The sequence below is a fragment of the Pelobates fuscus genome, chromosome 2, assembly GCF_036172605.1.
Source record: "Pelobates fuscus isolate aPelFus1 chromosome 2, aPelFus1.pri, whole genome shotgun sequence".
NCBI classification, from domain to species: Eukaryota; Metazoa; Chordata; class Amphibia; order Anura; family Pelobatidae; genus Pelobates; species Pelobates fuscus.
This window is the reverse complement of record NC_086318.1, coordinates 407,165,094-407,178,799: the sequence shown is the minus strand read 5'-3', so window position 1 is coordinate 407,178,799 and position 13,706 is coordinate 407,165,094. Positions and strand designations below refer to the sequence as shown.

The 13,706-nt window shown below is 42.2% G+C and overlaps 1 protein-coding gene across 1 annotated transcript in view; it reads right to left on the bottom strand.

Annotated features, from left to right (window-relative positions):
* Positions 1–13,706, bottom strand: part of TTC7A (tetratricopeptide repeat domain 7A) — a 324,338-nt gene that overhangs the window by 61,939 nt on the left and 248,693 nt on the right. The window contains exon 19 of the mRNA XM_063443923.1: positions 3,386–3,588. Within this exon, the coding sequence (XP_063299993.1) occupies positions 3,386–3,588 (203 nt within the window). The remainder of the gene's footprint in view (positions 1–3,385; positions 3,589–13,706) is intronic.

The window sequence follows — 13,706 nt, the reverse complement described above, 5'->3', positions numbered from 1 at the left end:
AGAAACAATCTTAAACTTAGAGGGGTCTCAGAAAGCATCCCCGACACGGAACTACCACATTTTCTGCGACGCATGCTGGCGGCTATACTGCCACAGAGGCAGGGAAAAGCTATTACACTGGAAAGATTCTTTCGAATCCCTAAACCCAACAAAGCACCCACCACAGCCCCCAGGGACTTGATCATTACCTTTCAAAATGGCAAGGACAAGGCAGCGGTCCTCACGGCGTTACAAGACAAATCACCCCTTCATATTGAAAATATGGCGACTATGCCGACTTGTCAAGCGGCACGCTAGCCTGGAGACGAACGCTACGACCACTCACCTCCTTACTCCAACAACATGGAACTCGCTACCGCTGGCACCAATCTCGCATCCTAAAGGTCCAACGAGAAAACGAAACGTACCTCATCCAGGACCTCCAGAGCGCGACGACATTATTACGAGACATGGGCTTGTCCATGGACTCATTGATACACCAGGGGCCCAACACTGCAACCTCTCCACCCCATACCTGGGATCCGGCAAGAACCGCCACCTTTATCCCACAGGGACGAACACCTGACTCCTACGCGGCAGTCACTACTTGAAAAGAGACTCAAGTGACCCACAGGACTATTTAATAATTTCACAGTTTCATAGTTAGTACTTATGGTTTCACTAACCTCTGTTCTCTCTTTGTTCATGTAGACTATATTACACTTGCAGATACATCACTCCATTTTCCATTCTTCATACGTCCTACCTAATCAGATATGGCATACATAACTGTCGTCTCACCCCCTCCCACCACCGGGTTCACAGGCACACATATGAGCACCCCCGCACAGTATCTCGCCTGGCACGACCCCACACTCACCCACTAACAACCTTGTTAGTGGCCGAGCCGGCTCATACCCTCATCTGACCGTGACTACAACCCGGCCTCCCTAACCATAGGGCTATACATAGCCACACAGGGCTAATTACGAGTAGCCTTCAGTGGTATTATTCTCCTAAACGTTGCGCCAGAGTTTTATAGCATGCGCCTGATTTTAGGCAATACGTATGTACGCACACCAGCCACTAGGTTCTAAAGCGATTGACTAGCCCCAGTTTGATTGCTACCCTGAGGTCCAATTGCACTAGGCTACTCACAGTACTAGCGAGGTACAGCCTGTCTGAATAGCAATTATTAATTACTGCCGAAGCAGATTTATCCAAACAAATGTTTGCATTAGCATTTGAAATCTGTAGCGACGCCGCCTTAGGGTATGGGACAGCCCTAATATTGTTAATTGTTCCGTGTTTTCCTTTTTAAAAAATGTTTATTTCCTACAATACAGCATATATAAGAGTAGCGTAACCCGCAAAAGCTTTTACGACACCACAACTACACTAGTAAAATTGAACTAGCTTTGTTAAACGTTGTTTTATAGACATGTCATATGTTTAAGTTTATCATACCATAACCGCACACATCAGCGTGTCTCACAGATGCCGCTTCAAACATACACTTATACTCATCGAACTTGCATGCATCACTTGTGCCCTGGCTATTTTACAAATGTGTGCAGTTACCTTTTGTACTTTAACCTCAACAAAAATGTGCAGACACAGCAAAATGAAGCAAAGTACGCACTCTTCAGATGTAATTTCTGATGTAATCTGTTTTGTTGTGAATTTTGCATGTTCCTGCACTCGTTATTGTGACGATGCAGGATGTTATGTTCACTCACGCACAACAAAAATAAAGAATTAAAAAAAAACAGAAAAAAAAAACAAGTGGGGCACATTATACAATTATATACCTAAATAGCACAGACGGAAATGACATAAGAAGCTAAGCTTGAGAATATTTCCTTCAATATTGGTCTAAATTGGCCTAAACCCATTTGCCATTAACCATAATTCACTGTTTAGTAAATATATCCCTTTATTCTTGTTATGGGCTTGGAATGTTTGAAGATGCTCGAGTAGTTTTCACACATGTAACAGTAGAGGGAACACCAGATGCTCCATGTCCCTGGTGGTAATTAATAAGACGAACATGATTGCCTTCTAACATATGAGTTAAGAAACATTGTATTATACATGTGTGTCTGCTGTCTGGGGTATATTAGTAGGCAAATAGTTGATAATTGCATTTCTGCTATGTGTTTCCTACTGTCTGAGTTCATTTGCTTGCTGCTTCGAAGTGTGATGAGAACAGCCAGTTAAACGAAAAGGCAGACTTGTTAAAAGGAAAAACCTGAGTCACCGCAATTTTCAAGCTAAAATTATAGAGTGTGACATAGCTTGTTCCTTCCTGTAATGCCCCAGTGAGAAAGCAGTGTGTGTTTAGTATGCAATGGATTTTGAGAGGTAATATGGCAATGGTATTATGATACGCCTGAAGCACTTTCTAACATTTGTAAATTCTTTAATGTTCATGAATGTCAACTAAAAAAATGGCCTTTTGGTTCGCTGTATGAATCATCATCACTACAGCTCATCGTAGTGCTTATGGTGCTATGAGTCTATGAAAGAGAAGAGGATAAATAAAAAAATACGTCTATTTCTCCTCTTCATTTGCCCTGGCTTGGCCTTTTATGAACTGAATTGTGATGTCATTTACTAACTCTTTGATATAAACGTAAGATAAAATAGAGCATCTCAGGGAAAAAGGTTAAGATAGGTTATAGGCAATATTCAGTATTTTATGCCATGATGTAAACTTCAGAGAAGGAACAGTCCCCATTATTGATAATCTTCTTCACCAAAGTGGAACCTAGAAGCATAGTAGTGCTTTCAGACCTTAAGCAGGTTATATATCTTACAAATTACCAAACTCAACTGTATTCAGCCAATCAATCTTCAAAACAAGAACTGCTGAATCCACCGTGCTCAGAATTAAACCTGCAACCCTGAGGTTTAACCCCTTAAGGACCAAACTTCTGGAATTAAAGGGAATCATGACATGTCACACATGTCATGCGTCCTTTAGGAGTTAAATTAGTACATTAACCGGCCTGTGATCACTGTAAACTCTAAGACCGTGGATGATGTCCATGTAGAATAGATCATCTAGGACAATCTCTTCGCCTTGTAGACTAGGAGGGACTCTGATATGCATGCATTAATAATAAAAATAAGAATAAAAAAACACTTAGGACAGAAATAAAGATACCTTCAAGTTTTTACACTAAATCAACTCAAATGGATTCACGTTGCATTAAATTACTCAAAGAGTTTACCTTCCCCCCCCCCCCCCCCCCCAGAATAAATCATTAAATGTAAAAAATGTGAATGCTTGTTCTAAAAATAATGACTTAATATTAACATACAATCATTGCAACAATAGCAGACACAGCTGCAAACTCCAAACACTTGCACAATGAGTGGAGCTGGGAGCTTGCAAACTTACCAGGCTGTGCATAATTTTCACTCCATCTGGATTGACTGTTAGTGCTTCATCATACAATTGCTTTGCCTCCTCCAAAAAGCCTTTCATCTCTGCGAGCTTCCCACGCATGTACAGCACAGTGTGTGATGTGGGGAATAGGCTGGCAGCCTCCTGCATACAAAAGCCTGCTTCTTTCATATGGTTCTGTTCCATGAAGAGTTCAGCTACATAATAACAAAAAAAAAAAAAAAAGTACAATAAATAACTCATTATTTTTATTCCTACCTATCGGTCCATTCTCTCTATAAGTTGAGTGGAAAATCAGAACGTGTGACATGTTGTACATATTGGTAGCGATGAAATTAGAGTTATCCAATTGTAAACATGTAAAATATGCAATGATACTTGCATTAAAGTGATAGATTTCACAAATATGCTTTAATCCTTCATTTATCTAAAAAGATGCAATTATGAAACGGAAAAAAAAGCCAAGCCCAAGACAAAATAGGGTACAATCCCTGTTTCGGGATATATTCTGTGATGTTGGTGTTGTATCTCCGGAAGGCAAGATTATATGTAGAGACATAAAACCTGAAATATCCAGTAGCGCAATATGTATAGATGACACAAAACTCTGTAAAGTAATACAATGTAAGCATGATATTACCTAGCTGCAGAGGGATTTAGATAGACTGGGGGACTGGGCACTCAAATGGCAGATGAAATTTAATGTTGAAAAATGCAAAGTTATGCACTTTGGCGTAAAGAATGCACAAGCAACATATACCCTTAATGGAAGCAATTTAGGAATAACAACACACGAAAAGGACTTGGGAATTTTAATAGACAACAAACTAAGCAACAATGTGCAATGTCAATCAGCAGTGGCTAAGGCCAGTAAGGTATTGTCATGCATGAAAAAGGGCATTCATTCTCGGGATGAGAATATCATTTTGCCTCTTTATAAATCACTGGTTAGACCACATCTTGAATATGCTGTGCAATTTTGTCCACCTGTTCTAAAGAAGGATATTATGGCACTAGAAGAAAATGCAAAGGCGGGCAACAAAATGAATAAAAGGAATGGAACAGATCAGCTATGAAGAAAGGTTAACACATTTAAACCTATTTAGTTTAGAAAAAACATTGCCTAAGAGGGGATATGATAACATTATACAAATATATCCGGGGCCAATACAAACCACTGTGTGGAAATCTATTCACAAACCGGACATTACATAGGACACGAGGTCATGCGTTTAGACTGGAAGAAAGAAGATTTAGTCTAAGGCAAAGAAAAGTTTTACTGTAAAAACAATAAGGATGTGGAATTCCCTGCCTGATGAAGTTGTTTTATCAGAGTCTATATAGATCTTCAAACAGCAACTAGATGCAAACTTGCAAAAACAGAATATCCAAAGATATAATTTTTCAATGTAGGGTGATAGCTTCTTGATCCAGGGATAAATCTAACTGCCATTCTGGGGTCAAGAACACATTTTTTTCCTAGTCTGTTGCAAAATTGGAAGTGCTTCAAACTGTTTTTTTTTTGCCTTCTTTTGGATCAACAGCAAAAAACAAATGTGAGGAAGGCTGAACTTGATGGACACAAGTCTCTTTTCAGCTATACAACTATGTAACTATATATAAAAACCATTCAGGAAAAAGTAAGTATCCTACTTACATTTGGCAGAGCATGAAACCTGCTCTGGTGTAGTGGAGCTTTGGTTGTACAATCCCCACCTGGGATGTGTGGAATCAGGAACCCAGCAGGATATAAAGTAAAATCCCATATAAATTCAAAATAAATTAAATTTAAAAGGGGTAAACTTTATTTGCATAGCAAACAAATAAATTAAAACCCCCATGGTGAAACGTGTGAAGTGTGATTATATAGCCTTACTTCATATTGTTTCTTTACCTTTGATTGTTTTATTGTTTTTTATTTATCTGGAGATACAACACCACTGTCACAAAATATATCCCAAGACGGGGATTGTATCATCTTTACTAAATACAGCAGAGCTCTTATCAGCTCTACAAAATGTGTGTCTAATTTCACTACCATTGGCATATTCAGTTATCGTATTATACGTTTTGCACTGTTATTTGTTTATTGATATTGCACAATCCAATCCAAAAGGCCCCCACTTTTTGATACATGTATGTATATTTTCTTGTTTTTCTAAGGCGCAATTTATCAATCATTTTAATTTTAGCCTTCTGTTTGTCACGAGGTTGGGTTGAGTCATGTTCTGGTATTTTTATACCAGCCACAGACATTGTTAGCAGTAGCTCGCAATCTCTATGAGGAAGGGCACTAGTGCTTTTTATCATTTTATACGAGATCCCAGCTAATTAAAGTATCACAGCTGCTGCACACTCCGGACGGCCATGCTTCTGGAATAATGAGCAATAAGGCCTAGTGGAGATAGGGAGAGAAACACAAAAATGGGTTTACAGAGAGGGCAAGTGATACAAAAAGGGAATTAGGAAGATGGGAGTGGGACACAAAGGGGTGAAAGGAGATAAGTAAATAAAATGACAGGATTGTGGATGATGAATATAGGAATGCAGAGATCAAAGAATGTCACTGGAGATTGCCCTTGGATGCAGCCTTGAAGGAGGAGTTATCACATTTTTAATATGGGTTTAAGCAACAGGAGGTTTTAGAACGTAGCAATGCCTCCGATACCAGCTATCAATACAGCTTCAATGAAAGCTAGATTATACAGATGGAATTATGCTGGTCTGTTCTTTCTAGTCTCTGTCTTCTTGATTGCCTCAACATAATAGAACACTAAGGTGATTTTGGTTCCACACCAGAACCAGTGCTCTGCTTACTCTGCTATTCCACTAATTGTTAATGTTTTTTTGACACTCATAATTAAATAAATATATAATTTAATTGATGAAAATCATCATTACATTTTACCTGTCATCCAATGCAGTGACAGGCTAAACTGCAGCCTGATCCCTCTCTGGTGAGTCATCAAACCTGACTGAGAAGAGGTGGACTTTATCAGCGTATTATTGAATCTATATCTGTCAGAACCCCCTAGTGGCTGTCTGTCTGACATTCGTAGGTGTGGAAATTGCAAACAGTTCAGTTTTAGATTCAAAATAACTATATCCTTCTACCAATAAAAAAAAAAATAAAAAAAAATATGTCAAATAAATAGACCCAGTTAAGGTTTGGGTAAATATCAAACTGGGCTTTGCAACTGGATGCTCCATACAACAAATATTAGACAGACAGAATCTTCTGTTTGCTAATCTCACCATTTAAAAACCTGGGGTTAATCATGACCAAAATAAAGACAAGATAAAGTCCTGGGCATACAATGTAACTAACTGTTGTAAATGTTGCTTTTGTGTATATTTATATATACAAATTTCTAGTTGGGATATTTATTTTATTTTGTGTTCCTGTAGCCCGAGATTGACGGTAGATGAGGAAAAACAGGGGGAAGTTGGGGAGTCTGGGGGTTACAAACTGGATTTTTGCCTGGGATGACAAATCTTTGCACTAGCCCTGGGTGTCAGCTGTTTCTTGGCCCAGGTAGAGTTCATTGCAGGAAGCTACAATCCTGGGGAAATATAGGAACTTTAAAGCTTCCTACACTGGCGGCTTCTTTCATTTATTTGTGTATATTTTCTCATATTGTTTACGTACTACCTATACAATGCGTTAAATATGGAGATTAGCTCCAGTTTGGACTGTCCCCCTAAATGCTACACATTCAAAGCAGGAATGTAGGAATGATAAAATACTTTCACTTTCTGGTGTCTTGAAATTCTGATAGTACTAGACGTAGCTAAATGCAATGTAAAAAAGTTAGGCATCGTTAATTATGAAATAAAAGAATACATCTATTCACTGTCAGATTTTGTCACCATACAGGAACAGTCTATTGAGGAAATGTTATATATTTTATGAAATAGGATATTGTTTGGCCTATGGTCACAATATAAGAGGTTTTTTATTAATAATACTACAGTTCTTCTTCTTTTGTGAATGGCGAACAGGTGACAATCAGGTTAGATTGAATAGAAAGACTATGTACGGTAATAATGCTGTATACATGAATGTTACACCATAAGTCAGAGTGCCTCCATGATGAATTCTGCTTCTATATCTAAATTAGCATTAGACGTGCCGGCAAGAGGACGAACGGAATTCAGTAAATGTGCTGAGCAGACAAAGGCTCAGAGAGCAGCTTCTGTTTCAGTGGACGAAAGAGATAGCATTCGGCCAGAGAAACTATATTCAATGCTAAGGTTTGCAGGCAACTAGAAAGGAATTCAAATGCAATTCATTTTATATATATGTGCCATCTATGGAATCTGAACAGCGCTGAGGATAAGCCGCATACAAAGAAATGTAACATCGACAAAATGATGTCCCATAAAAGAAACACGAGTTAAGCGGAATGCTTTGGGGAAAAATGAATTAGCTACAATTACTATAGCAATAAATAACTTTTACTACCCTTTCAAGGTGACCCGATTGACGCTATAAAAACTTTTTTAGATAGGTAACAAGGTGTCATAATTTAGGCGACTACAAGTGAGTATAAGTCACTGTCACAAAATTATAGTGTAAACCTAAAATGAGAAAAAAAAAACAAACTATAAGGAAGATTCACAATAAGCCTTTAGGGCATATATAACATGATTGGAATGAATCACTGTATGTACACAGGCAATTTACATACATAGATATGCCAAAAGCTTAGAAAGTTTATCAAGCGGTATTTTAACTAATCCCCAGCGAAGCCCCAAAATACAGATAAGGTAGTAAAATGCAAATATCCACAAGACTGGTTATCCAGTCCAATACAGAGCCCATTAAGGCAGGTTACTTAGTCTAATACAAAACCCACTGAGAGCAGATTATCTGGAAGAATGAAACGCAGATTACTCAGTGCAGAAGTTCTATAAAGTGGTTTATTTAATACAAGAAAGAGCCTGTGAGGCAGGTTATTATCGAGTCCAAGTCCAATTGTGGTCAAACCTTCAAATGACAATCTCTGTCAGGAAACCCTTATTGAATAATCAATTCACTCCTTTGCACGGGGACTAGCACGTCACTCCAACATTAAGAATGTGTTTGTATATATGCACATATACATACATGTATAGAGACCCATGAGCCTTTATATGACACAGTTGGGATCTATGTTGTGTAAGTTAGTCATTCAGGGCATTATAGAAGGTCCTTAAAGGGACATGCATCACTTAAAAATATTTTTTTTAAACCAGCAAGCAACACTTTTAAACAAATAAACAAACCAAGATAAAGGAAGAAAAACTTTGAAAGTATGCAATAAACATTTATAAACTTACTATAAACTTGGTCAGATTGCATTGTTGGGCACGCCTCTCAGATAGTGAAATTTCTTTAGTCTCCCCCCCCTTTCCCACCGATCTCAGTTTTAGACCAGTCTACTAATAACAGAAACAGGGCATCCTTGTGCAGCAGCAAGAGAGAGAATCTCGACACTGGAGCCTGCACTGCATGATCACACTGATCAGACTCCCTGTTTTCTCCCACTGTAGGATTTTGCAAGGTAAAGAGATCACCCAACTGCGCAAGTGTAAATCTGTCAGGCCAAAATTTCTAGGGATGAAATGCTGATTGGTTAGATCAGTGCCCCCGCTACAGTGGGTGTGGAAAGCATAAAAAAGAAGAAACAGGTAAATATGGAAAGAAAAACAAAACATACTTCCCTGCTTTTCTTCGGCCTGCTGAGTGAGGCAATTGGCTTATTTTAAGCTAAAGTTTTTGAATGAGACAGTTTTTTTTGTCTCAAAGTGATGCATCTTCCATTAAAGAACACCATGTTATTAATTTTTCATAATGTCACAGTAGACGTAACCACTACAGGTCTCCAGTTATACAGCAGTTCTAAAATGTTTTTCCTGATGCATATTGTTTTGTTGTTTGTAACAGTGATCTCTGGTGAGTAGGTGACTGTCTGGCACAGGGATAGGCCACCTTCGGCACTCCTGATGTTGTGGACTACATCCCCCATAATGCTCTTACACCTATAATGTTAGCAAAGCATCATGGGAGGTGTAGTCCAAAACATCTGGAGTGCCGAAGGTTGCCTATGCCTGCTCTAGCACATAACATGTTATGACAATTAAAGGTACTAGAATGGCTTATGCTCTTTTATATACCGGTGACTTAAATAGTTAATGCACAAGCTACAGGAGATGTAATGCTAACATCCCATAAACCTTGCAGGCCTTTCCATTAACTAGCTCTATAATGTGAGAGACCAGTTCAAAGGAAATCTCAAAATGCAAATTACCAGAGGCATAAACATTAACTGGAAATACACTGTGTCACCCAACAGAAACAGGTATAACACACACTGCACTTAAAGACTTCAAACAGTAAGTCATGTTTTTCTTCATGGCATTTAAATTTAGAGGGCAACGACGTGAACAGATACATTTGCAAAGAAATATATAAAATAATAAATATTAGGGAACATTTACTAGAAATAAGAGTCAAGTAAACGATGATTACATGTATTCTGTGTTTTTCCCTCTATATTGCCAACTTTCCCACAAATGTTCTGGTATGAGTCAATTCAAATAAATTCTATTCATAATTCATAGCAGATACATACAGGAACGGCTCAGGGATTGGGATCATAAAACATGATAGGGCCAAGTAGCCACAACGTTTATTTTTAGTTTACCCCACTGTCAGGTAGGTGTGGAAGTGAAGTAGACTAAACAGAAAGGTAGTGCCTGTCTATGAAATCTCTGAGGTGGGATTATAGGAGTACCAGAGATGAGACAGTCTTGTAATCAGACCAAGAACTAGCTAGCTCAGTAAGTGCGAGTTTGAGCAGGAAAAAAAAGATGGTGGCTTGGTTTATCACCTATAAGCTGATATAAAATTTATTTTTTACATAAATACACACCTCTCAAATATTTAGGAGGGGCAGTTCCAATTGTGGGCATCAATCCCTCTGTCCCTCTTTTCAATCTTATTAGCCCTCTTTCTTAGGGGCTCCATATTGTTGTTGTGTCTGATTCATAGGCGTGCGCACGGGGTGTGCCTGGGCACACCCTAATCCCTGCGGCCCGCACTATGTGCCTCCCTCCGGCCAAACATCACCCACACACATAGCACCCTTACACACACAGCACCCACACACACACACTAACAGCACCCTTACACACACAGCACCAGACACATCCACAGCATCCACACACACACAGCACCCTTACACACAGCACCCACACACACACTAACAGCCCCTTTACACACACATCACCCTTACACATACACACAGACAGCACACACTAACAGCACCCTTACACATACACACACACACTAACATCACCCACACACATACAGCACCCTTGCACACACATGCAGCGCCTTCACACACACACATCAGTATGTGTGTGTATGTATATGTATGTATGTATATGTATGTATGTATATATATATATACATATATATATACGCAGCGTGTGTTTTTGTGCTTTAGGGTGCACACTCTTATACAATAGGCTGCGCGTGCCTATGGTCTGATTATAACAGAGCTCCATAGTAATAGGCACAGTAGCATGTCTTTAAACTACACTAAATGTGTTTAGAAATCAGTCTGTGTAAATAGGAATAATAATAATAATAAAGAACACATTATTTATAAGTCACCTAAAATTGCTCATGGTCATACCTCCACTCAGAACGTTAAAATTAAAGAGCCCCTCTAGCTGCAGTCTGGCTCCACTGGTCTGGTGTAGAACAGGCTCTCTGGAGGCTGTTTGTAACTGTGGTCACAAAAATCAATGTTCTGGGAGAACGGGAAGCAGCTCCATTTTTTGGGGGCCCTTTACACAGCTCAAGGTCTGGGTCCCAGGGTCCACCTTCATGTTCCACCAATGAGTTTGTTCACAGGGGGTGGAGTGTGTAGGGGATGTCCTGATATGTGTGTAAGGAATGCATTGTGTGAATTTGTGTTTGTATATGTAAGGGCTGCAAGGTGTGTTTCTGTGTATGTACGGGATGCAGTGTGCGCGTCTGTAAGGGGTGCATTGAGTGTGTGTACAGAGTGCATTGAGTGTGTGTAAGGAATGCATTGTTTGTTTCTGTGTGTGTAAGGGTTGCATGATTGTGTGATTGTGTGTGTGTGTGCACGGGGTGCATTGAGTGTGTGTAAGGAATGCATTGTGTGTTTCTGTGTGTGTAAGGGTTGCATGATTGTTTGATTGTGTGTGTGCGTGTGTGTGATGGATGTCAATCTCTCTCCCTCCCTTGTCACTCTCTTTCTCCCCCTCCCTCCCTTGTCACTCTCTTTCCCCCCTCCCCCCTCCCTCCCTCCCTTGTCCCTCTTTCTCCCCCTCCCTCCCTTGTCACTTTCTTTCTCCCCCTCCCTCCCTTGTCACTCTCTTTCTCCCCCCCTTCCTCCCTTGTCACTCTCTTTCTCCCCCTCCCTCCCTTGTCACTCTCTTTCTCCCCCTCCCTCCCTTGTCACTCTCTTTCTCCCCCTCCCTTGTCACTCTCTTTCTCCCCCTCCCTCCCTCGTCACTCTCTTTCTCCCCCTCCCTCCCTCCCCACTCTCTTTCTCCCCCTCCCTCCCTCCCCACTCTCTTTCTCCCCCTCCCTCCCTCCCCACTCTCTTTCTCCCCCTCCCTCCCTCCCCACTCTCTTTCTCCCCCTCCCTCCCTCCCCACTCTCTTTCTCCCCCTCCCTCCCTCCCCACTCTCTTTCTCCCCCTCCCTCCCTCCCCACTCTCTTTCTCCCCCTCCCTCCCCACTCTCTTTCTCCCCCTCCCTCCCCACTCTCTTTCTCCCCCTCCCTCCCCACTCTCTTTCTCCCCCTCCCTCCCTCCCTTGTTGTCGGGTTCCCGCGGGCAGCTGCGAGGGGAGGCTGCACTCCGCTCGCAGTACTCACCCTCCAGCCGTCCGCGGTCCCCTCCTCCTCCTGGGCTCGGCGAGCGGCATCCTTCCAGTCTCGGATGCCGCCCGCGTCTTCCTCCACGTCCCCCAGCGGCAGCATGCATGACGCTGCACGCTGGGAGACCGCCCAAGATATTACACGCCGGGATCCGTCACCTGACCCGGCATTAAAGGCACAGTGCCTCAATCACAGTGGGAGGTTTAGATATCTCCCACGTGTGATTGTTAATTCTGATTGGAAATTATCCAATCAGAATTAACCTTTTGGTTTAAATTCTTACCTTTCCTGTTCCTCCCTGCCCTGTTGTGGTCTTTGCTTGCTAGTATTGCTACTGAACTTGTGTTTCTGGTTACGTACTCTCTGGCTTGTTAATCTGACTTTGTGACTTTCTCCTATCCTTTGACCTCGGCTTGTTTCTCGTTATCCTGTCTTCTGGTTCCCCTTACTCGGCTTGTCTCCTGACTATTCTTTGTGTGCTTAGCCCGGCCACTCTAAGGTCCGGTACTGCACCTTTTCTGTGTGTGTGTGTGTGTTAGCGTGTTGGGTTCCCCGAATCGTGACACTTGCCACTCTCTTTCTCCCCCTCCCTTGTCACTCTCTTTCTCCCCCTCCCTCCCTCCCTTGTTACTCTCTTTCTCCCCCTCCCTCCCTCCCTTGTCACTCTCTCTCCCCCTCCCTCCCTCCCTCCCTTGTCACTCTCTCTCCCCCTCCCTCCCTCCCTCCCTTGTCACTCTCTTTTTTCTCCCCCTCCCTCCCTCCCTTGTCACTCTCTTTTTTCCCCCCTCCCTCCCTCACTCCCTCCCTCCCTCCCTCCCTTGTCACTCTCTTTTTTCTCCCCCTCCCTCCCTTGTCACTCTCTTTTTTTCTCCCTCCCCCCTCCCTCCCTTGTCACTCTCTTTTTTTCTCCCTCCCCCCTCCCTCCCTTGTCACTCTCTTTTTTCTCCCCCCCTCCCTCCCTCCCTCCCTACTCTCTTCCTCCCCCCTCCCCTACCTCTGTTGTAGCGTGGCCGAGCCCTGTATGGTCCGTGGGTACAGGGAGCTTTTGTTTCCTGTACCCGGCCGGACTAAAAGGAAGTGCACACTCAGTGTGCACTTCCTGTTAGTCTGGCCGGGTACAGGAGACAGATGCTCCCTGTACCCGCGGACCATACAGGGCTCGGCCACGCTACAGTGAGGGAGTGACAGGAGGGAGCGCTGAGCGCTTCCCTCCTGTCAGCCCCTCTCCTTATGCTGCGCCCGGGCGGTGCGCCCTCATGGACGCACCAGCCCGGGCAAAGCTGCAGCCGCCTGAGGCTCTCTACAGAGCGCTCGGGCGGCTGCAGCATGAGGGGGGGGCGGCAGAGCTGGGGGGGATTTCCCCATAACCTGTCCCCCCCGTATGATTTGCTGGGGGGGATGCGTCCCTCC